Source organism: Poecile atricapillus, chromosome 3 (assembly GCF_030490865.1).
Source record: "Poecile atricapillus isolate bPoeAtr1 chromosome 3, bPoeAtr1.hap1, whole genome shotgun sequence".
Taxonomy (NCBI): Eukaryota; Metazoa; Chordata; class Aves; order Passeriformes; family Paridae; genus Poecile; species Poecile atricapillus.
In genome coordinates this window covers 45,638,979-45,664,418 of record NC_081251.1, presented here as the reverse complement: position 1 = coordinate 45,664,418, position 25,440 = coordinate 45,638,979, and the positions used below count along the sequence as shown (strand labels likewise).

Here is a 25,440-nt window from a genome sequence, read left to right as displayed (position 1 = left end):
AACCTGGAAATGGCTGTGCTCTGACTGCCCCGTGGGTGAGGCTTAAAGCTGGCAAATGAACAATCTCCCACCCCCAGTGGATTATCTGCCCTGGGATTTGTAACTATATTAAAGCTCTGGGCCTTCACAAGTTCATTTCTGAAATGCTTTATTCTGCATTTTTACTTTTTTTAAGGATTATTCCTGGGAAGACCATGGCTATTCCTTAGTTAATCGTCTTTATCCAGACGTGGGACAACTACTTGATGAGAAGTTCCATATTGCTTATAATCTGACGTACAACACAATGGCCATGCACAAAGATGTGGATACCTCAATGCTAAGACGAGCTATTTGGAACTATATTCATTGTATGTTTGGAATAAGGTCAGTTTTACTGGTTTTGTTCTAAACACACTGGCTTTTCTTTCTCGGGTTGAACCAGAACTATTTATTAAGCAAACATGCATGTATTTTTAAACATATTTTTGTTTATGGGGGAGAGCTGCTAGTGCTACACTTACCCAGTAATTTGTTTTGCCACAGGAATGTAATAACAATGCAAGTGTTTCAACTGCTGCTCAAAAATGAAAGTGTTTTTCTTTCAATTCCAAACAGATACGATGATTATGACTATGGTGAAATTAATCAGTTGTTGGACCGCAGCTTTAAAGTTTATATCAAGACTGTGGTTTGCACTCCTGAAAAGACCACAAAAAGAATGTATGATAGCTTCTGGAGACAGTTTGAACACTCTGAGAAGGTACAGTTGGTGTGCATGCTGAGGGATAGCCACAGGCCCCAGATCAGTGTCTCCCTAACAGACACAGCCACACAGCTTAAGCTTTAGCTGATGCTCCTGGGGTTCTGCTCACTGTCAAGTCGTTGGGAAGTGTCATGTTTCCAGGCTGAAATAATCTCCCCTTTCCTCCTGCCTGTGTGCTGGCTAACAGCTGACATGGACTGGGCAAGCTCTGAGCAGTACAGGGGGTTAGACATGAGAATGGTACAGCTTCACCTCAGCTGCCTGCCTGTATCCCAGAGAGGCAAGGAAGTGGTGCAAGATCCATCCATCCCTTGGCAGCAGACCTGGAACAGTTCTCTGGCTGGCCCAAGGTCTTTCCAGTCCCCAGTCCTTCTGGCATGGATAGCCCCAAAGTAGTTCCTTTGTTAAAGGCTAAAAGCTCTGCTGCTGGGTTACAGTCTGAATTTCACCTTCCAGTCACATTTCCTGCTGTTAACTCCCAGATATTGAATCACTAAGTTTATGTTCTTCAGTTTTTCTTTGGAAAGGTATTTCTTGGCCTTGCCTTAAGTCAATGCTGAACCATAAAGATGCAGAAATAATTAACGCTCATATGATTAGAGGCTCTAATTCTTGATAAACCCCTTAAAGCAGGGTCCTATAACTACAATGATGTAAGATTGTTCAACACTGCCTATGCTTTGGTTAGGCTGTGATGGACGAGCTTTCCAAGCACATAAATCCTTCTTTAAAGCCCAAAACTTTGCATCTCCATAGCCATCAAAATCCAAGGCTCATTCACGTAAGTATTACTGAATGCAACGACCATACATCCTCACGAAGATCATGCAAATAAAACCACACACAACCCTTACAGGCCAGAGCAAACTCACAGCAACCTGCTGTCAGTGAGAAAATACTTTCACACCCTCCCCCCTACCCAAGTTTCTGATCTCATCCTCAAAGAAATGCAGTAGAGGCATTGAGGAGATGATCTGGGGAACTAAAATTCTTACCTCCAGCAGCTACTGAACACCTGTGTCTCAGCAGAGACAGCAGGTTTACAACACTTGAGAGTTTTTCTGGTGCATCACCTTGGCCAAGCACTCTGTGTTGTTCAGGTGGTAGCTGCCTGTGTGTTTCTCTCTCAGTCCCCAGAGGCAAATGTCCCTATCACCTCTGCCTTTGCTAGCACCCATCTCTGCTCCACAGGTACTCACTGCCCTTCTGCCTTTAATCGCTAGTATCATTAAAATTGAACAAGCTGTGCATATTGTGCTGCTGAAAAAAGTTTGTGTGCTTGAAAGCTTGTCTGTTTTTTCCAGCTACAACAGCTGGTCTGCTAAAGGATGGTTTCCTCTTCCCATGGCCCTGGCCCTGCCTAACTGTGCCTGTCAGCCAGTGCAGTGCTGTGTCTCAGTACCAGGTGTGGCACTGGTTCCTCTGCGCCCTCAGTGAGCTCCACAGCAAGGTCTGGGTGGTGACAGGGGCAGTGCTCCCCTGCTGCTGCACCAGCACAACACCTACAGCCCCGAGGCTTCCTTTGGCTGCAGCACATGGTGGTGAGCATGGTGACTAAAGCGTAACTTCTTCTCTCTCCTGAAGGTCCATGTAAATTTGCTTCTGGTAGAAGCTCGGATGCAAGCCGAACTACTTTATGCTCTGAGAGCTATTACTCGCTATATGACCTGATGTCTCTGGCTGCCTGTCGACGTTGGAATGTTCTGCAGCTGCAGTGTGGCAGAGGAAGATACAAAGCCTCAGGACCAACAGTAGCTATAAGTTAAGATGCCCATTGTGCCATAACTCCTTTAGTTTCAGCTGTTTCCATGTTTGGAATATCATTGCTGCCACTGGGCAGCGAACGCTTGGCAGTTGACAGACAGGGTTGTGCAGAAGTGCTGCCTGCTCATGGTATTTTGGCTTTAGACAGCCCGGGACATTCTCTGAACTTGTGGCAATATAGCAAACCATAGATACATAGATCTTGTGTTAAGGCAAATGCTGCGGGAGTCAAGAGCGCGAAAAGAACTGGGACTTGGTGACATTTGCTTTCCCTATGAGAATAATTTTAGAAAATCTTGATGCTGCTATTTGTGCAGGTGGAGTGAACAGACCCAGGCTGTTCCAGTTGAGCTAGAAGTGGAAGTGAGCACTGCTATTGTCTGAGCCTTTATTGTGTGTGGTTTCAAAAAAGCCTTGTTATTTAGATTGCCTGTTTAATCAGAACTAAACCTCTCTGTCCACACTGATAATTTGAAAGATAGCAGTCAATTTTCTCAACTAGTTTAGCCTTAAAAACAGGATGTTTGTTCAGCATTATTTTGTGAGCTCCAAAGTGCAATGGTCTTCCTATGGAAAGAAGGGGGCTGGAGTCCTCAGAGCTTCTTAGAGATCTACCTACACAAAGTGTCGAGTAGCTTCTTGTCCTCCTTTTCACGGATGAACCAAAAAGGAGCTAGGACAAGGTGTGGGAATGTTGTTCTAGACTGCCAAACAGTCCTACTGTATTACATGCCCAACGCTGGTCTTAATGATTTTTGCAGTTGCTTAAATAACTAGGCTAAAAAACATCTATTTTTAGTAAATCAAAACGTGATTAAAATGCTGACGTTTAATATACAATGGTTTTGGAGAACACATGAATACTTTTGTATGAGTGTGAATTGCTTTTTAAATTTGTCAGTATTACACGTATTTTTGAAATAAAGGTAACAACTTTTTCTCTTGGTGTTTTGTCGCTTTATTAGGAACGGCTGGGATGAACGACACAGACTCTTTCAGGAGTCGATCAGGAGAATTTCTCTCAGTTTATTGCTTCAGGTCTTTTTTATAGACCGATATGTGGAAAGTACAGAAAAGAAACTCTTATTGGTTAGTAAAATAACACATTACTATCATTGGTCACTGGGGCTTACCACCCTTCAACCTTCTCTTGCCAGAAAACAAGGAACAGACAAACAGCACCTGCAAGGCTGTTTTCTGTCTCTGAAGATTGTTTTAATTCCTCCTTATAATTTCCCAGGCCACTTTCTCAGGCAAGACTGAGAAAGTTATGTGGCCTGCAATTTCTACAGGCACCGTGCTTTTCTGTTTCACAGTTAGCATCCATAGTGTTTCTGTGTGGTTTAACTTTAAGCTTCTGTTCTTACTGGTTCTGAGACCATTTAAAAAGTTTGGAACAGTATCTGAGCAAACACAGTAAAATTGAAGAGACATGAATTTTTTAAGCAAGTCTAAAATGGTGGGAGGAAAAGTATAAAAACAGAAGTTCACGAACTGTAGTGGGGACACCTCTTCTGTACTGCGGATATTTTCACCCATTTGGACAAAGCTCTCAGGCACAAAGTGTGTTTCTTGGGGTGTGTGGTGCAGAGCCAGCAGCTGGACTTGATGATACTGATGGGTCCTTTCCAACTCAGCTGATTCTATAATTTTCTGTGATTCTGTGAAATGGATTTTCCCAAGCCCACAAGCAGCATCAGTTTAATTTCTGTCCTCTGGCCTGGGTCTGAGCTCAGAGTGGTTTCTCTTTCTACAGAACCTTCTGAAAACAGTTTAAAGTTTACAGTCCCAGAAGCTAAAATATCTAAAAAGATCTAGGGGAGAAAGATTAATAAACTGTCAAAAATTGTGACTAACAGGAAGCATCTGGTGCTTCCTCTTAACTGAAAATACAGGATTTTTAATGTTCCAAAAAGCAGAGCAAAACTTTCCTGTCTTGAGGGCATTGTATAGCTGAGCTCTGCCTTTCCAGTCTGTGAAGAGTCTCTTTCTGAAGTCAAAGGTAGACATGAATTTTGCCAAGAAACCTAAACTGGCCATTCCCACCCTATGCTCTCCAGCTGCATCCAAGTGCCCTCTTGCTTTTCAAGCAGTAAACATTGCAGCAGATCTGTGTGTGAATGGCTTCATCTGGTCACAGCTGCCATCAGAGCACAAGCCACTACCTGCAGGCAATCCCAACTCCCTGCCCAGTACTCCAGGGCAGCTCCAGCAGAGCCCCAGCCCAGCCTGTGAAGTGCAGCAGCCTCTCATGAAGCTCAGCTGCAGTGCTGGCAGCTCTCCCAAGGGGGAAACAGGAGTGGGCTCCAGGACACGAGAGAGCTGCTGCACAGGTCTGTGGCAGAGATACCCAAATGGTAAACAATGCTATAAGAAGACACCTGAAATCCAGCATTCTGGGGCTGCTTCTTACTACTCACAGGGTTTTCACCAGAGAAAAACAGAGGCTGGTAGGGCTCGATGGGAGGGGTGCTCAAGAGTCCTGTGCCACCCTCTTTTCTCAATCCAGCTCCTCTGAATATGCCTCTTCCTGCACAAAGGCCAGAGCTCACACATGGTGGCTGCCACAGGATCCCCAGCTCTGCCCTGTGCTGCTGACACAGTGCTTCAGGCTCTTGGTTACAGTTTGATCAGTACTGACATAATTAGTGTTGTATTTGAACAAATTTTAATTTCCCAAGCACAACTTTGACCTGAGCCAGCCATCAGTTTCAGCTGCCTTCTGACAGACTCGGCCCTTGTCAATTCTGGTTAGTCCTGCTGACAGGGCTTGGCCACGGGGGCCTTTTCCAGTGCCCCCACCCTGTCCTGCACAACTGGGTGTTTGCCTGTCTTGCTGTGACACAAATGCCAGGAACAAATGCCAGTTTCTTCCCCACAGGGACTACTTACCCATCATCCTTTAATACTCTCAAAGCAAATCCATTCTTTTCTCCCAGATACAAATGGGACATTGAAGCCATTTATCTTCCCTTCAGCTAAAATTAAAATGGCAAAAGAAGGGATTGATAATTGAGATATTTTTGAGCTGAGCAGAGCTGTTGTTGGAGCCAAACCACACTGAATGCCGAGCACTTCTCTCCTTGTGGATTGCAGTGACAGAGGCTGCCACCATACTAGCTCCCAAGGCAGGGCTGAACCTTGCTGGGCAAAAGTAACGTGAGCTGCTGAGACACGAAGAATGGAGCAAATGTTCACTTTCACCAGTTTCCTCCTCACCACTCCCAAAACCTGGACCACAAAATCTCCCTTTCCTTGTAAAAGCAGGGATCTAAACTAGGAAAAACGTCTCACTGCCCTTCTACTGTGGCTCTACTTCCCAACCTCCTCGCTTCCTCTTCTCACCTGGAAGCAGAGGTCTGGGCACTACCAAAGGTAGAGAGAACGGTGCCACTGAGGGAGCTCTGAATCGCTGCCTCCCAACAAATTCCCCCAGCCTCTCCTGGGACTGCTGGCCTGCAGCTGCTCCGGCTGCGCACGGCCCAGCGCGATGCTGCTGACCCGCAGGAGCACGGCAGCCCCGGCACAGCAGTTTGTTCCTAGTAATCTGAGGCCAGCAAAGAGAGAAATGGGTCAGGTCTATAAAGCTCACTGTGGCCAACTGGGCTGTTAATGCTCGAGGCCAGCGATGTGCCTGTGGAGCTAATCCATGGGCTACAAGCAGGGACTTTTACATGCTGGAAGGATGAAAACTGAGCAATAAACAAGCCAGCAGCAGTCAGGAGAAAAAGGGAGCAAGAGGCCTGTTATGGCCCCACAGATGAAGACACAGATTCAGAGGAGATAGCTGGCCAAAAAATCTGAGAAATAAAGGCACACAGGCAGCTCCTGGGAGTGTGGAACCAACTGAAAGAAGGTAAAATCTCTGACATCAGGGATATGGGTGCTTTGCCTAAAGATGTGAAGTCCCAGTTCAGAAAAGATGAGAACCTACATCCCACAGGCACCAAGGCAGCAGCTGGGCCAGCTGCCTAGACCCTAGCACCCAATGTCAGAAGGAAGGGGGATCTCCCAAGGAAAGAGGGTTGACTTTCCCTGACCACCGACAGTGTTCAATCTGAAGAGAGAAAGAACACAGGAAAATGCCCCAACAGCATCTGGTTACTCTGTCACAGAAGTTCCTTAAGGTAAAAGTGTCAAAGTCTGCAGGTGAGATGCGGCTCCTGTCATGTAACATTTGTTTGCACAGCATTTTTGGTACCACAGAGGTACTCACTCATAACTTACCTTTTAAAAATTAGAAGTTCAGCAAATATTGTTTCATTTTTCCAGTCAAGAAACTATGCAATTACCAGGCAAGTCACACTGAACAGCTGCTTCATCAGCTCAAGTATATTGTAAAAGGCAATTACACATGCAAAAATTTCATACAAGCTCTTCAAAAGATAGCATCCAGTACATAAATGCCACACTTTTCTGACTTTTATTTTTTAAATAGTAATGCTCTCCAACAAGGTTACCAATGGTACAGGTATATTAGAAATATACAATTTACCTGACAAAAAAACCCTCGACTGATTAAAATGGAGTGATAGACTCAGCTGAAGAGTGATGGCTTTGAATTCTGTCAAGAAGTTTTTCTGCCACAGGTTTGAACTCCCTTTCCCAATAAATTCTTTGGCAGTCCTTTATATCTCTGTCAAGGCTGCACTCCAACTCTACCTCTTCATCTGTAATCAAGAAAAACAGCGTCATCAGTTCCAAATAAAAATACATTCAACTATGTATTTTGTGACACATACAGCTTACCAGCTCTGTATGCTGATGGCTTAAAAACAACAGCACTTGAAAGAAGTTAAACATCACTGTCTGAGGGTCTTAGATTTAATTGAAAATAAAGGATGGGAAGGTCAGTAGAACAGTGAAAATGGTACTGCAGGTTCTTTTATTCTCATACCTCACAGACGTCTCCCAGACAAAAACTGTCTCTGAGATTGATCATTTACTGTGACAGTCAGACTGGAAAGTACCCAGGGTTTAACAGTGCCCACAGCAGTTTTGCTAAGGTAAGCAATGCATTCACCGAACTACAATATGTTTTTCCTGTCCCAAATTGCTCTGCTAATCTGGAGACTCTTTCAAACTCTACCTACTCTCTCACTGAAGGAACTTGAAGCACACTAGTTGTATTTACTGATGCCCTCCCTTCCTCACAAATTTCAAAAATAAAACAACAGGACAGTCTTTATTGAAGACAATGTTAGGAATGAAAAGAAGTCATCCATCATTTTTCCTCCTGCATTTTGCCTGGCATTGGATGTGGCAAAGAAAGAAATTCATGGAGAAAACAGAAATCAGTCTGCAACGAGAAGCATTCTCCCGAATCAGGAATCTACAAACACAACTGATAATGCTGAACAAATGATTTCACACAGTTTAACAGAAGGATATTTGACAGCCTTTAGGCCTAAAATGAAAGTAGAATCCTGCTCCAAATGGGCAATATTTAACCCTTGGCCTACAGTACGAAAAAGCACCAGGTTCACAATGTGTTAATAAGTCTGTAAGGGAGCTTATTGCACAGTCACAGCAGGTAAAGGTAAACTTGGGGCTGAAGAGAAACTTCAGTTACCCACATTTTGAGTCAAACTTTTTGTAGAAAAGAGATGCTCCAACAGCACTTACTCTGATCCAAAAGCATGCCAAGATGCCTGTGCAGACCAGATGGCCTGAGCTGAGACAGGTATGAAGGAGGAAATTATATTCCTGTGTGTGGAGATGGGCTCCAGCTCACACACAGTTACCAGCAACTGCAAACAGTACTTGGCTCCTGTGCCACTACACTGCAACTACCAAAATTAAAGAGAGACTGATTGTGAGAAAGATTCCAAAAGGGGTTCTTTGTAAGGAGATATTTAGAGTCTTTCTGTAATAAAATAAAGAGGAAAAGAACACCCACTCTTTTAAGAAGGATGTCATATCTCTGCAGGAAGAAAACTTGTAATCAGAGATAAAATCCAGCCTGTGACATCAAATCTATATTTGATAGTGTCATAGGATAATTTAGGTTGGGAAAAACATCTGGAGCAGAGTCACCATGTGTCAGTTTGCTCTAGACCATGTACTGTTGAACACTGAACACCTTCTAGGACAGCAGCCAGTTCCTGTGCTTAGGCCCTGCCACGATGGAAATCTCTTTTCCCAATGTTTAATTGGAATTTTGTCTTATTGCAACCTGTGCCCATTAGCTCTTGTCCTATCAATGGCACAGTAACCCAACAGACCTAAAATCAATCCCAGCAGCAGAGAAGCCAGAGACCCTGAAGTGGAAAATAAGGGATTATGGGTTTGTTTTCAAGGAGAATTGCTTTGCCTGTTCCTGGCTTTTTCTACCCAAATTAACTCTGTTCTAACACAGAGTGAGAGGCATTTCTCCTTTTTATTAGACAGCTGTGCTCCCCAGAAGTCAACTGAATATTTATGGAATCACTGAGGTCGAGAATTCCAGCCTACAAGAACAAGGGTCAGAAGCAGTTCAAAGCTGAAGTGTTCAACTGAAACAGTAAATTTCCCAAAGCAGAATGTGAGTAATGCTGTGGATCAGTAAGGATCAATGTTCTGCATGCAAGCTGTGCATCCTCAGATAATTTAATTTTCCCACAACTGTCCTCAAAAACCAGCAATATTGGGTCCTGGCCAAAGAGCATATGTGCTGGCTGCAAGCCCAGGAACAAGACAAACACACTGGGCCTGCATACTGTGGGGGAAACTGGAGACTGGAGTGCGGAGTCCTGCAGTCTGCAAGGGCTGCCCATCCTTGAAACACCAGCAAGTCAGCCCTGGAACCTCTGTCATGTCATGTAAAAGTTCACATAGACTGCAATTCCAAAATAATGTCCTGGAATTGATAGTGGAGGTAAAAGTCAGCACAAGAAAAAAGTCTGGAGAGAGAGGGAGAAACTTTCTTTTCAGTGAAAGACCAAACAGAAGAATGTTCCCAAGATAGAAGCTCATTTCCACCACTGCTCATGAGGGCCCGGGCTAAGGCGAAGCTGCTGGCAGGAGCCTGGGAACAGCAGCCTCCAGAAGCTCTGAGCCAGCAGAGTGACAGGAAACTCAAGAGCACCTGAAAGAAGGTGAATGACAAGTGCCATTGGAGAGCAGGGCCACTGCATCCCAGGCTGCTGGGATCAGTCAGGGGAAAAGCAAAACAAATAATGCCCTTTGTCCAGCCTTTCTCTTGGGCACGACATCTTTTTAGGCCATTTCCAGTCCATTTTGCTTCCTTGTATCTTTTGTCATCCTGGGCCAGACTGGGGAGGGAAAAATAAAGGGGAGGAGGCCAAGCACAGCAGGTGAAGCGAGGTGTCTGCTGTGCCATGCTCCACTTTTTCCGCTTCCTGAGGGTGTGCTGACGCTCAAGTACAGTTCACTGGCTGTCAGCAGTTGCCTCCTGCTTCCTGAATGATAGAATCAGAGCAATGACGGTTCAAGGCTGTTACTGGACACAATGGGAGGAGGAAGACATAGGACAATATTAACCAGCTGCTGTTACTAAGATTTGTTGGCTCTCTGCACACAGAGGAACCAGATCCAATGAATAAGATGTGCTTTTTCTACAGCTCCTCTTCTGACTAGAGTGTGAAGAATGACTGGCCTTCTGATTTAATTCTAACCTATTCCTAATTAATTACAATTATAGCTGCATTACAATCTCAACTGTAACTGCAATTGCAATTGTACATGAACTTCCAGCTCATGAAAGTTATACTATTCAATGAGAGTTACAACTGCTATCCAGCCTTGGACTCTGCAGTCAAATCAATGACTTCAATAAGCAGTGTTAAATGCAGAGGGAAAAAATAAGCACGTGCTTTCTAAAACAAAGATATATACCCCTCAGTGTGTGCCAGAAAATTCAAACATGATTGTGGCTGTAAAGTTTGCAGGTGTCTTGCAGAATGTTAAAAAGTGCAGTAATAACCTTGAAACACTGCTATTTTCAGATAAATAAATGGAATTACTGCACCCATTAAGATAAAGTCCATCATAGCAAGGAATGTAATACTAGGAACTATTACATCAGTGATTATCAGTAATTCTGCTGTAACTGGAAAAAAAATCCTCACAAATCCACCCACTTTTCTGATTGTCTACAACAAAAGAGACCACAAGAGTTCATACTCTGTCTGGGTCTGACAGTAAGTATACATCTTTACTCAATTTGCAATTAAAACCATGTCAAACATAGTTAATTTCCTTCAATTTAATTTCTATTTTAAAGATTTATTTTTTTTTAAGATAATTGCTAGCAACCTACCCAAAACAAAATCATAAGCAAAGCAGTTCTCAAAAACTAAAGGAGGAAAATTACATATACTGACTACAGGACTATTACCAGCCACTAAACTCCATAAAATTTGAAGCAAAAGTAAATGCCCAGATGAAAAGATCACACTGGGTAAGGCAAATCAAGGTCCTTACATTCACCTTTCAGCCTTTGTGGAGCCATGAGCACACCCTTCTTGGCTTTAGGGAGCAGACGAGAAATAGTCAGGATGTTGTCCTTGCCCACAAGGAGACCATGGAGAGAAAAGAAAGGTGGCCAGACAGCAAAGTCAGCCTGCTGCACCCTAGAAATGCCAGGATCCCCAGGGGTCCAGTGTGTGCTGCACAGGGACCACTGTGCTGCTGGACAGTCCACACTGGCCAGCCACTGAAAGCTGCAGGACAGACTTCCCACCCAAACTAATCCTGCTTTCATGTTGCTCCTTCCATTTCTTTCACTGAGGAAATGAGACCAAGACTACAAGTCTCACCTAGAAGTGCTGTGAGCAGCACCAGCAGTGTGTTGGTGTCTCCTCTGAAGCAGGAGGCCACGCTCCTCATGCTCTCGCTGTAGTTCCACAGGGTTTTGCAGATCAAACACGAGAGCTGCCAGTCTGCCGGCCCAAAGTCTTGTAAGCAGTCAACCAACCTGTCAGTACCAAACAAAACAGTGGTTTGTTCCATGGAATTTTCTCCTGAGCTCTTCAAAATCTGCAGTCTAGAAATGTAAGCAAGTTCCATGGAAGTTTGCAGGAAAATTCTACATTAATAAAGTTCAGATGCTACTTTCTTCCTCAGTAACTTCCCCCTTTTCATTTAGTGTAGTTCCCCAAGGATGTGGACATGCCTTTTGTCTACACATAGGTGTGTGCCTGCCTGCAGCTGCCCATCCTCTGTAAATTTCTAACCCAACTGACCAATTTCACTCACATACTTTGCAAATGTAACCATTTCAAAGATACTAAAATTCCATCAAATTTCATTACAATCTGACTGTGACTGTCCCAAATCTGTGGCTACTACCAAAGCAGAGATTGCAATCCAAGCCAAACTTTATCAGGCACCAATGATTCATCTGGAAAAGGTGGCAGGAATGCAGAAAATGCTTCAGTCAGAATATCCATCTTACTACACATCAGATCATCTCACCAAAACAAAAACAAATCCAAAGGAATTTGCTACTTCCATGATCATGACCTTTCACATTCAGCAAAGTCTCACAGTTTTGCAGATCTCACCCATTCTTGCACTTCCTCAGCCTGTACTCCTAAGGGACTCCTCTCAGAAATGCCTGTTTTATTAAGGACCATTAGGTTCCAGACCTTTCTCCCCAACTCCCTTCCTTGCAGACACCAAATTCAGGCTGAATCCTAAATAGGACTCTGAAACAAAGCTGTAACTTTCCTGCCTGCACCAGCTTACAGACAATAGCTACCCAGAGCTCCCATTTCCAAACTGCAGAGTTCCCAGGTCTTGAGCCTGCAGAAGTAAACCTCTTCCACCTGCTGTCCCTGGTGACCTCTCCAGTAGTAATCCTTCACTGCTGTGCTCTTCTTCAACCTTAGGACCTTCCTCCTTCCCTCACTTCTCCACTTCACAGAGAGATTTATAATCTGTTCATTAGTAAAGGATAACTACTATATTCAGGTATGGCTGAAAAAAAGGGTCATTGAAGACCACCCAAAAAGAGGTTTGCTTTTTTCCTCCTCTCTGAAGGCAGTCATTGTGGAACAACAGGAGGCATCTAATGAAAAGCCAAAAGAACTTGCCCTATTTTTTTTTAAATTTAACCCTCTAATGAGGCTAATTCCCTATTTTTTTTGGGCCACTATGTATGGGTACAATAACCTCAGTTCTAAAAAACCACAGAGCTGGTTTGGCACAGTCAGGATGATCTCCTTAATAATCACTTCCAAATTCTCTAGATTCATTCCATGGGGTTACTGCTTTTTGTTCTTTCCCTCACAAGTTTTCAGACGCAGTATAGAGAATTCTGAATTTACATCATTCTATAGGCTACAAAATATTCTATATAATAGAAATTTCTCACATTTATTATTCAATTTACCAGCAACTTCTTTTTATTCTCCTTTTCCAGCTTTATATTGTAAGTTAACTAGAACATGGGAAGGAAGGACGAGAAGACTATGCATTGTTTACAGTGTATAAAAAAGTAATTATATGATGTATGAACAGGAAAATATTTCAAAGTCAAGCATATTGTTTCATAACTGTGGGCTGTATCAACTGCTTTACAAGCACAGGAACATGATCTTTCATGTTGCTCCAATTAAGCTGGATCTGCTATTATCTGAACATCAAAGCCACAAGTGTTGCATCCACAGTGGTTTTTCAAGGTCTGATATCCCTTACGATGTTATAGTGCCTTGAACTTGAACTCCCAGAGAGAGGAGACTCTGGAGCTGTTCTCTGCCAAGCATGGCTACATGAGGTGTTTTTCCCTATAGAACCAAGTGGTTACAAAAATTCCAAGGGACCATGTGGGATATCAGTTCCTGAAGTACCTTCACACTTGCACCAGAAACACAATGACTGTGCTGTTCACTGTAGCCCACCTAGGATCCAGTTAAGCCAAGCACAAGCAGCTGCTGCAAAGCCAAGCCTTAGTTGCTTTCTTTTATGGTATCCTCTGCTGTGTACATCACAGAGGATCTTCGGGAGACTTTTCTGTGGGGTTTGGCTCCTATAAAAGGCTTGTTCTCCAAGAACTTTAGATACCAAGTATTTACTACGCTGTATTACAAGCTACTGGGCCCAGTAAAAAAGAATCCAATTGATACTTTTTGGCCAAACTACTGGAAATTGCCTTTATTCAAGCACAATCAGGAACTTACTTTCCAATTCCTCCTTCTTCCATCAGAAAAGCTCGTTTGTTGTCATCTACGGTGAGATTGAGCAGAACTCCACAGGCAGGAAAACAGACCTCTCGGTTCTTGGAATCCAGCAAAGCAATCATGAACTTGTATACTGGATTGTAAAGTAGGAAATAATATTACTAGGAAGATGGATTTACCATACAAGTGCCATTACAACATACCTATTAGAAAGCAGTCAAATGACAGATACCCTATCCAAAAATTCACCCTTGTAGTGTATTACTGACATTTGCAGAGGAGGCACATGACAGAGTAACATCATGCTGCAAACCAGTTTCCTTCAAAACAACAAACCAGAAATTCAAGTAATAAAAATACACCAAAGTACATGAAAATCCAGTCAGAAGAGGCTAAGTTGACCAAACTAAATTGCAGTTTACTTCTCAAAAGTATAACCCTCCCCTTACCATCTCACAGTCAGCAGAAACTGCAAGAATTTGGCATCTGGCACTCATAGGGGGAAGTTCTTCCCCCTGTGAGGGCAGGGTTGCCCCAGACTGCTCCAAGTCCAGCTGGAAGTGCAGCAGCCTGGGGCTCCTGTGGGAGCCAGGCACAGACATGCAGCGTCCTGCAGCACCTGCTGGCACTGACTGCAAAGCTGTGGAGCCAACCCCAGCCAGGGAGCTGAGCTGGGCTGGCCTCACTTGAGAGGAAGCCTCTCAGCAATTCCTGAGCTTGGCACACCAACACCACAGTCTCTCCCAGCTGGAAAATTTAGTTCTTTGACTGAGACTGTTCACCAGGAACCAGCTACTAAGGGTCACGGTGATGTTCCACCCCTGGAATAAAGAGCTGCGTACTGTGGCACGATCACCTCACTTTTAGCGCCAAGAGGCAGACCAAAAAAATAAAAATAAAAAATTACAGTCAACTGGTGGCTAAGCTGATGACACAGCTTCTGTGGATAGCAAGGAGTTGCCATTTTTCCCAAAGCTCTTTAGATACCCAAAGCAACAGGACTTGAGAAGACTTGTATCCTACTTCACCCCTAGGCAAATAGGAGGTCTTTGCTGAGACAGTCAAATCCTAGATGTGTGTTACGAAGTGCTAACAAGCTGTTAAATATGGGAATCAAAAATTAGGAACCTAAATGAGATTTTAGTAGGACTTTCATTTTATATCATACCACTACTAACCTGTAGGATCTGAAAAGCTATTTGAGTAAAGGGAAATTTCAGATTTGAAACTTAAAGAAAAACAGTTTTTGTAGTGTTTACTTTTGTGAAAGTACCATGGCATATTTTTCCTACTCCAATATTTCCATTTTAATGTAACTGAAATAAAATGATGTTTACAATGACTATTATTGCCTAATTTGCAAAACATCAGGGAAGATTGCTTCTACCCTTTAACTGAGACAGCTTATTAACAATGTTTTCTTCTTAGAACCATGGACATTTAAAATGCTAGAACTCCTACAAATGCAAAAGTAACTCACTCTTTTTCTGCATGATGAAGTCACGGATCTCATGATGCTGGGAAAGATTGCCAAAGACTCTGACAGCCTCCACAACTGCATCCATATTGTCACTCATTAACAGCTTTAAAAGCACTATTGGTTTGCAGAGAAATTGAATAAAAATAATTACGTGTAAATCACAAATACATGTTTGTTTGTTTTTTTTATCAGTGAATATCAGAATGCAAACAGCAACAGAGATAAATGTAATAAATGGCAGCAGTTGTCTGTCTGTCTGGTGGCAGAGAAGGGGGTGAGCTGATGGTAGAACAAGAATGAAATTGTGTAGGGCTTTGAAGATAAAATAAAGAGCTCCAATATGGGACTAAATGCAAAGGAACAAATGAGGAGTTATGGAGACAGTGTAAGCACAGTTGTAATAATGGGAGCCAGTTCTGCTATGCAGTTTTGAGTGGGCTCATGTGAAAATCTAGGAAGACATAATTTAAAAACTGTTGTAATATATAAGAGAATTGATTTAGATTCTGAACAGATGGTCTTATGGTGGGATGTCTCCTAAAACTCGAATTATTTTCTGACATTAGCTCTGTTTCCTCTCACTGCTGCTATAACAAGCAAACACTTTTTCTCTGAACAGCTACTTAATATTGTCCCAATCTGAAGCATTCACTTCCTTGCTGCTTTTCTCCTTAGTAGTTTCACAAATGATCAGTGTGTACTTCAGCAGTAGGAATGAGACCTTCAGCACTTCCTAGAAAGAGCCTCCACCATGGAGGATTTTGGTGCATGGCAGAGGAGTGATGTTACAGAAGTTACATTTATCAGTCTTCTGTGAACACAGCAAAGCACTGAAATCAGTCCATCATACAGAAAATTCAAATAGGTCAACTCTTAGCCCTTCATACAACAGAAGAGAGAAAAAAAAAATAGAAGGGAGGTTGGCTTTGTTCTCATTACTTCAGCCTCTGGATGTTGCAATACTGACACATCTTGAACTTGTCTTAAAGAGACATCTGAAGGGATTTTGTCCACCACTCATATCAAACAGCAGGTATTCTCAAAATGTCTGCAGAAGCAGAAAGCCTGCTGGTCTCCCATCAAAAGGTTTCCTCTTTCCACAGCTCAGGAAGGTATGTGGGACTAGTTCCACATGCCAACAAATAGGACACTAGAGAAGTAATTTGTTTCTAACCAGAAACAAGAGGCAGCTGGCTTATAGGTGATGAGTCGTGACAGAACAGCAGAGCTGTTACCTATAGAGAATATGATGTCTATCAGTCCAGGCACTGGGCCAACAGCCAGGATATTTTTTCTATTCCTCATTCCACCTGTTATGCAAACTTCAGGTTCTGTCACTCCCCAGTGTCTTGTCTATTTAGATGGAAAGATGTGCAAGACACAGCCTCTCTACCTTTTGTACAACATAAACACAAGAGTCCCAGAAGTCAGAGCAGATCCTACACATAACTGATTATTGTCCATAATGTTAGAGGGGAGAGAATCACTCATACAATATTGCCAATGGATTTAGAAGCCAGAAACAGACAGAAATCAAATTTTACAGAGAAAGCAAGAAAGCAAGCAAGAAAGCAAGAAAGAAAGAAAGGAGGAAGAAGAAAAAAACCCCTCTTGCCATACTGTGATTAGAAGGAAAAAGCAACATGATTATTTTAGCTCAGGTATATGGATTTTGAACAAATCTAGCAAAAATTGCTGAGCAGAAAACAATTCAGCAAATTCCTTTGCAGAGGAAAAGGGGTTTTGTGAAGAACCAAACTATTTTCATGTAAGTCATAGTGTTATTTTCCAAAAAAAAAAAGGGAAATCATTATTGAAAGAATTTAGCCCTATGAACTTTATACTCCTGCAATGTCATACCACAAAATGTTATCAGTGTCTTTATCTTGTGTCAAAATGTTTCTGCTTTCTAAAAGCTATTTAAAAAGTACTAATTTAAAAGTCCTTACTTTCAGCAATGTGTAGCTTCTTGTCTTGAACTGCAGAATTCTTCACTTGGTAGTAGGACAAATTGTTGATTGCTGTTGCAGCATTGATGACCAGCTCTTCACAGGCATCGACTGACTTGTATTCTGAGAGTAAAAAATCCCCAAAACATATTCATATGTAAATAAACACACACACGTGTCGAATTTTGCAGTGCATTAGATCCCAGAAAAAAACTGAGTAACAGTTTACACAGTCACTACTACAGTCAAACCTTCTGTTGTTCAGTAACATGGCAGAAGTTAACAGAAACACCTGATCCAAAAATGGCAATACAAAACCACTCTTTCCCATTATTAATTTACAGAAATCATTGTGACTCAGGCAACACAGTTTAAAATTTAGCTGGTTAAGACATTTCACACATTCAGTTAGCTGTTTTAAGATGGCACCGAGGAGAAACCTCATGAAGAAACAGGGCTGCTTGACAGACATGGAGGAATGCCAACGGCTATTACACTGAACTGTCAGGTATCTAGGAAAAAAAATTGAAAAAAAACCTCTTCAACAATATTTGGAAGATTTTTCTCTTAGATTTCCTGACAGAATGTTAACCCATGTAAAAGTCTGAAAGATTTACTTGTTTGAGGTCTCTGGCCTCAGAGGCCGAGAGTGAAGGAAATAGAAGAGGGGTAAGCTCATAGGGAGACAGAACATTTTGTAGTAAACTGACTGAGTGCTCAAGAAGAGGAGAGGGTGACAGATAGAAGCTTTGCAGGTCAAAAGCACTTACACAATCATTAAGACATTAAGACAGTTTCACTGAGACAGAACCAAGTTGTGAGTCTGACTTGTCTCATCCCTGATGACTGGCAAGACAGTGTACAAATCAGGTTGATTATCTTCACGTAATATTTAATGTTCTCATTACACACTAAAATACACTGAGCTGTTTAAGATGTATCTTGTCACAGCTAAACTCTGTTATGGGGAGAACAGACCAGCCCTGGTCTGTAATTAGATTTACAAGGGAACCAGAAAGTGGTAAAGGAACTGCAGTCCTAATCCTCCATTTGGAGGAAGACACTCTCTTCCATCTGGAAGAGATAAAAGGTTGAAAGACTGAAAAAGAAGAAAATAGAGAAAATTTTTAGAAGAGGCTGAAAGTTATAAGTGGAGAGAACAGAAATACTTAATCCAAAACAGTCACAAAAAATGCAAACCTTACAAAAAACCCAACTACCAACAAACATATCTATATAGCACCTGATAAGAACAAACATTCTTAATATATTAACTCTCAGTGAGATGTGTTTAAAATAAAATTTGTTTTCTTATCTTTAATGATCCTATCTGCAAATCTGATCACCAAATTTAAGACTTCTACAACATCTTTCCCCAGATACTGAAAAGTCAGTACCAAAGCAGCAATGCTTCCACTGTTCCAAGCAGGCCTTCTACATAAAACAATTTATGAATATCAGCCAATTGACTTTGGGTTTTTTTTGCAATGGGAAGTCCTAAACTTTCTTTACAGGCTGAGCAAAGATAACAAACACAACATAAATTTTATTACCCAGTACTCCAACAAGTAATCCTACAACAGGATGGGCAGCTGCCAGAGCTGCGCCTACTTTAGGGTGAATGGAGAGGTTGGCCAGCACTCTTATCAGTTTTATCAGAACATCTTCTGCTTCTGTAGGATGCTTTAGGTGTTTTTTTCCTTTTCTTTTGCTATCATGGTGCCCTGTTGGTGCATTCAAATCAAGATCATAGTAGGTTTGGAATACTGATGTCAAGGTGTTAACACTTTCTTTTTCTTTAAAAAATTGCTCCCGGGATTGGTCATTCTTTGCTGTTAAATTGCCAAGAATGAAGATGACACGGATAACCAAATCCTGTAACAAAATAAACAAACCATATTACATGGAAAACATCAGAAGGTGGCAGCTGCTTAAAAAGAAGATAATACTTCATTTGCTTTCCAATTCAGATAACAGCACATGCAGAACAACTGAAGGAACGCCAAACACAGCAACTAGAAATAATTTTTTATGCTACTGATTTTCATAACCTGATTTACAGAAGAAATCAAAAACATTTGACAGAACTAGTATAGCACTGGAGTAATTACTAATGGGATATACTTAGTACAGGTCATCTATTTTTACCAAGCCCACAGTAATCTTAAAACGTCTTAAAACCACACTTTATATAACTAGAATAATCATATGGGCCAGAATTTTACTAATCTTTCAAGTAAGCAAGTGTCAGCTGTGATGGGCAGAGACCACAACCTTTCCTTTTCTGACTACTGAAGAGGTTAAACTCATTCCCCTTGATTTGTTACTGTTAAATCCAAATTATGTTTTATTCATTTCGTTGTTCATTCTAATTGCTTACAGACAGATGAATTATTTGTTCCAGATTTTTGCCAGAAATATAATCTAAATTGACTGGTCTGTCATTCCTCAGTTCCTCCTCTTTCTCCTTTTAAAAACAGGCATCCTAAAACCTTGCAATTCTTCACAACTTTTCAAGAATCCCAGAGACTGGGATCCCCTCTCTGTCCGTCCTTTTGTAAACACCAAAAGGTAAATTTCATCAGCTGGTTTGATGACATGTAATATGCTTCAGCTTGTTTTTTAGTGACAAAAGAATCCAGACTGAAGTAGAGTTTATTAATTTGGTCATACATAACACTTTCAGAAAAAGAAGAAAAAAAAAAAAAAAAGGCCTTTCACACTTCAGTATTCACAGTGGTATCTGTCAGTAATGCTCATCTTCTTCTGAACATCAGAGCAATTATTTTCTTGTTGTCTTCTCACTGTACTATAAAAAGTTTTGCTTCTTTTTATGTCCCTCATATATCCCTCATATGTAGTTGCACCTCATATTGTGCTCTGTTGGGTTGTTTTTTTTTCTGATTTTATATGTTCTTCCTACCCTTTTATTTTTATCATTGCTGAATGAGACCTACTTTCTATTTTTATAAGGTATCTTGAGATCTCATGATTTAACCAAGTTGCTCTCCTAAAGCACTTTCTAGCCTGACTTTCATTTTGTACATAATGAGATAGAACCTTTTAGTGGCAAGACTAGTGGATCCTAACTGAATGGCATTCAACAACATCCCCATCTTTTTCTTATCCACCATAATGTAACAAGAAAAAAATAAATTATCAAAGTCTAAAGTAACTCAAGTTTAAACTACTTAAAACACTTCCCTCTGTCACTTGCATCAAAACCTACTCATTTTTAAAATAAGTCTGTAGCTTTAGGCTTAATGGTGCAGGTAAAGTAACAGCATTTCTTCAAGTACATGAAAACCATCTACCTTTAGCTGCTAACTTCCTGTACTTGCACTAACTTAGATTTTTGCTAAGCAGTTCATACGCTGTTTTTCTTCAAATATCATAATTATATTTACACATATTCTAAGCCTCCCTGGTATTAGTAATACAAGTTAACCAGGCACAGTCTAATTTGTTGAAGTATACAAGCTAATACTGAAGGAAAAAAGATTTCTAGGCAGCAACTCCTTCTCTGATACATGCCTTCATCAGCACATTTCAGGTCTTAAGCCTCTGCCACAAGACACTGGCAATAACATCCTCTCAGGAAGAAGAGTGCTGTGCCTGAAGATGAGAAGCAGCAGTCTCCTAAGCGAGGAAATGGTTTCCACATCCATGTATTTAATAATATCACTGTGTAGGACCCACTTCAACTTCTTTTTTTTTTTTTTTTTAACTAGGTATCATATTTTTGTCAGGATCTAAATGTCATCATGACAATTTTTTATGAATATTCTTAATGACTAACCACTAAGAGCTTTCACCTTTGCTGGCACAACACCCAACTCACAAAGGCTGTAAAAATTTGAAACAAACAACTGATGAATCAGAAGAGAGAACTGAAAAAAGCAGGCAATCTAGTTTGACTCGTTTATATTGACTTTCTAATTTTGGTCAAAATGATATCAGCCCAGCAACAGCTCTACCCAATCAGGAAAGAGACAAACAGGTATCGCAGAGCAATCAACTGATATTTTGAGAAGTGTGATCTCAGCTGTGCTTTCCACCTACAGCCCAGCAAAACAAACTTATAAAATACTTCTTTTTTAGCTAAGCACATCCGGCTTTAATAGAATAGTATCCAAGTTTCATTGTACTCAAGTGAAAATTTAACTAGCAAAGTCAAAGAGGAAAGCTGCACAACTTCTCCTGAGTAGTATAATGCTCAAGGGTTTGTATTATTTTTGGCTGTATTTCTTTAAATGCTCATTGGTAAGGACTGAAAGAGTAATAAACACCATCTTAGAATGGCTGTGTAAAAAAATACCTGCAAAGCTACCTGATATTTTGAAACTGCTTGCGAGACTAAACCTGTGCAAGGCCCATGGGCCTTTCCGTACATAGCACCTTTCTGTACACAGCAAAAAATCAGTATTAGAAATGAGATTATTGGGCATTTCCACACGTGTGGAATACTAACTGCATATGGAATTTCAGACATTCTTTCACACAGAAAAATTACATTTATCAGATCAATTTATATAATATGGAAGTTTAAACATGTATTGCATTCAAGACAAACTGGATTAAAGTTAGAAATTACACTCAGTTATTTCATCTTTTCATAGTGAGGCATTCATGTGAGACATGATGAACACAGAGTGTACTCAAACCTGAGTGGAAGGAAGGCTATATATGAGAGCACAGAGCTTCACTTAAATAAATTTGAACAAACAAATCAAGAAAAGCTTGAGATATTTTTCTTTGCTTCCTGTCTGTGAAGAAACTGTGACATTTGGGGTTTGGAGGTGGTAATGGCACCACATACTCCATCAGCATTTAACTCTTACACTTCTGAAATATAAACATTTGATCATCACTGATACAAAAGATTTCTCTGCTTACCTACTTCTAAAACTCTCTTCCTGGCACTGCCCTAGCAGCAAAGGTTATCCATGTACCTGCTGAGTCACAGAACCTGACAACAGTTTATCTTGGCAAATAAAGTACACCTGCCTTTCAGTGTAAGCATGATGAGCACAGTTACAGACTGTACAGGCGTCCTTATCAGTAGGGAAGGAAAGCAAATTAGGTCAGTAGTTTCCAAGTAAAACAAGATCAATAAGGAAGGACAGTCCAATCTAGAACATGTGAATGCTGGCCAAGTACCTGTTGTTATTTATTTGGTGTCTGGGACCTCAGAATGAGTGGGATAGTACAAAACAAAAGGTCAGATGCCAGTAGCTGAGTTCCTATTGAATCATCAGCTTAAATGAAATCTGCTTTCCATGTTACACAAATTTCAGTAGAGTTAGTCAAAATTCTACCACCTGCCCTGCTTCTCATTCAAATCTAATTTACACTTCAGTTCCAAATTTATGTTTCTGCTTTATTATGCACCTTGGAAAGAAAATTTGTGAGTTTTCTTTGGAGGGTCTGATAGTCTACTTATAGGCAAAATTACTGTTGTTATTCTAAGGCAGAGCTAATCTCTTCCAAATACAGTAAAGATTCATCTTGAAGTGACATTCTAGCTGGGAAAATTTCTGTTCAAACCCAGAAATGACAGCTGTCACAATATGAAACTCAATTTAAAGAATAAAAAAGGGGGTAGAGAGCTGTGGAGTAGAACATCCTGGAAGTATCAAAAACAAACAGAGAATCTCTTGAGGTCACTGAGGAATGTGAAATAAGGAGCAGAGAGGAGAAGTTTTGCCACAGTGACAGCAGGGACTACCTTCTCAGTAAAGAGAACCTCCTTCCCCCCCCAAATAATGCATTTGGGGAGAAGGAGAAAACATTAGTAAAATGTAATTATACCTCTGTGTAAACACACCATAGGACCCTACCCAATCGTTTTCTACATTCCAAAATCTGATCTGTTCAACTAAACTTTCCAGAAAAGGGTTCATTTTCACTTAGTGAATTTCAGCCATCAAGAACTTGTGCTTAAGTTTGTTTGTGGACACAAACAGAGACCTGGGAAAGGTAAAGAAGAAAATCAACACTGGCACCAGAACAATATTTGATGAAAAGCTGTGTAGGCTCTCTAAAAAAACAGTATTTCAGAAATTAAATTAATTGACAAAAAAAAAGGTGAAAACCATGTCATCCATGGTATTGCACCAATGACTGCTGATCTCTCTCTCTGGTTAAAATCTTTACTTTTATTACTACTTTAAATTTGAACAGCTTTAGCCTCTATTTCTTATCAGCTCTTTTTTTTTTTCCTAGATTAAAGACTGGTCTACTAACAGAAATGTTTTCCTTGTGCAGATTCTATTAATAGGCAGCTTGCTAATGGTCTGACCTTTGTCATGGATAAATTAATTTCCCTGAGGCATTTTAACTCTAATAATTCTTTTAGCTTTTTCTAGAGGGTTCCCAAGCTTTCAGCATTGTTTAGAGAAATATAATCAAAAACTACAATAACATATTTTAATAACAGTGTCTCACCAAGCACTAATATCTTATTATTATTATTTTCTAATGTTTACCTATCTAATAATTGCATACACTCACTTGTATCTTTGTTACATCAGAACAGCAGGTTTCTATATGATACATGCCAGTGAAGACTGGTTCATTACAAATTTTGAACACTGCATTTCCGATAATTTTACACTCAGTGTACAGATCAAATATTCTGCACTTTTCTCAACATTTTTGCTTTTTCTTTCAACCAGAAAAAAAGAAAAAAAAATTGCAACTAAAGAATTAGGAAGATGCACATACACTTTTCAGCTCAGCACACTGTCAGAAATGGTACTGTAGAGAAAGAGTGACCTTTTGTAGCTATTCACATTTATCAGCAGGGAAACTCCTTCAGAGTTATGAGAATATCTATCCTAGAATTGCTATATCCTCCTTGGAAACAAAAAAAAAGCAGATTTAGAGATAATGATTGATCGGTTAGGAATAGGCAAGTTCACACACAAAACACCGTAGAAAAATCTTGTATTTCTTCTCTTTAATGACCAATTCCATTAATGATCAATTCCCTTTTTTAAATTGTCCTAGGCACTATTACAATGTTGGGCTACACTGAGAAGGAAGACAACTGAAAGCATGTACTAGTAAATGTAGGAGAAAATAACCACGTTATCGATGCAAGTTCTTTGTAGGGTTACCTTGACAAGTATTTCAGCACAAGTAGTGGCATAAACAGCACTCTGTCTCCTTTCCATACAGAGTTTCTTTTCTCTCCCACATTGCTACCTCAGTATTTGTGATCAAGGAAGCATTTGTGTGGCTCTTCAACAAACTAGACAGGAAAGCAATGCAGATGATAACCAGAAAAGGAGTCGGGCTCTTCTTTTCAGTTTTAGGGTTACTGGAAGCTGTGTCAGTTCCCTGACATGATGGATCGTGCTGTCACACAAACAACTGTCCTCAGCCCAAATGAGGGATGGAACAGAGGAAAAAGTGAGTAACCAAAACACAAAAAACACTTGGGTCAGCACTGATAACCATTTATTTAGAAGCAAGCAGTAGACACAGGAAGACATCACTGCCCTCATTAAAAATGTTAATTAAAAACCCCTTTGGTATCTCAGAAGACTGTGATGGCACTGAGCAGAATACCACTAACACTTGCAAAGTATTTAAAAGGCAAATGTGTACCTGAACTAAACACAGGTGCAGCACTGCACTGTACAAGGAAGAGCCTTGGCTGCTTTTGGGCATTACCAAAATGACTTATCTTTTATGACTGACTGAAACAGACAGATGGTGGGTTCCTGGGAGCTCATCACAGAGTTATCCATAAACCAACCAAAATACCAGCCAGAAAGACCAGTCATGCATGCAGATAAGCCTTTGCCGAATCAATAAAGCCAGAAACACACTGGGAAAATTCCCTGCAGTTAGAGGCCTCCCCTGTGACAACCTTCCCCATGCCAGCACTCTTAAGAGCAAAAAGGACATTCAACAGCCCTGAAACAAGGATTTTGTTTCTTCGGGGGAGACAAGAACAAGTCTCACAAGCAAAAGGCTGCTTGCTCACAGAAGCCAATAAGCTGATTTGGGAGTTGCTACCTGGTAGATGCATTTGGAAGGAAGCTGGGCAGACTCAGGCACAGTGAACCTGATACAAGTGGACATGTCCTTAGAAAGGATGAGAAGGCAACACCTCTTCATTTAAAAAATTGTTTCTGACACACTGATTGCTAAATCAACCAGGTAAAGCAGTGTGCAGACTATAACTGAAAATGAGTGCAGTTCTAGCTGATGCAAGAGATGCAAAAATAATAACAAATCTTTTCAAGCATATCAGGACCGGGAAGTTTGCCAGAATCTGCAGAACTAATTGATGATCAGGATAAAACAGGAGCACTGAGAGAAGAAAATGTCATTGCAGAGAAGCTAAATGAGTTCTTTGCATTGATT

The 25,440-nt window shown here is 40.9% G+C and overlaps 2 protein-coding genes across 9 annotated transcripts in view; one reads left to right on the top strand and one right to left on the bottom strand.

Moving 5' to 3' along the window:
• SESN1 (sestrin 1) overlaps positions 1-3,447 on the top strand; it is a 78,019-nt gene extending 74,572 nt beyond the window's left edge. For all 7 annotated transcript variants that reach the window (XM_058836099.1, XM_058836103.1, XM_058836101.1 and 4 more), the window contains 3 exons: positions 176-366; positions 598-742; positions 2,330-3,447. In XM_058836099.1, coding sequence (XP_058692082.1) covers positions 176-366; positions 598-742; positions 2,330-2,416 — 423 coding nt within the window. In that variant the 3' untranslated portion in view covers positions 2,417-3,447. The remainder of the gene's footprint in view (positions 1-175; positions 367-597; positions 743-2,329) is intronic.
• Positions 3,448-6,800: 3,353 nt separating this feature from the next.
• ARMC2 (armadillo repeat containing 2) overlaps positions 6,801-25,440 on the bottom strand; it is a 62,196-nt gene continuing 43,556 nt past the window's right edge. For both annotated transcript variants that reach the window (XM_058836095.1, XM_058836096.1), the window contains 6 exons: positions 18,615-18,936; positions 17,062-17,184; positions 15,113-15,226; positions 13,633-13,765; positions 11,269-11,426; positions 6,801-7,179 (listed from right to left, as the gene is read on the bottom strand). In XM_058836095.1, coding sequence (XP_058692078.1) covers positions 7,028-7,179; positions 11,269-11,426; positions 13,633-13,765; positions 15,113-15,226; positions 17,062-17,184; positions 18,615-18,936 — 1,002 coding nt within the window. In that variant the 3' untranslated portion in view covers positions 6,801-7,027. The remainder of the gene's footprint in view (positions 7,180-11,268; positions 11,427-13,632; positions 13,766-15,112; positions 15,227-17,061; positions 17,185-18,614; positions 18,937-25,440) is intronic.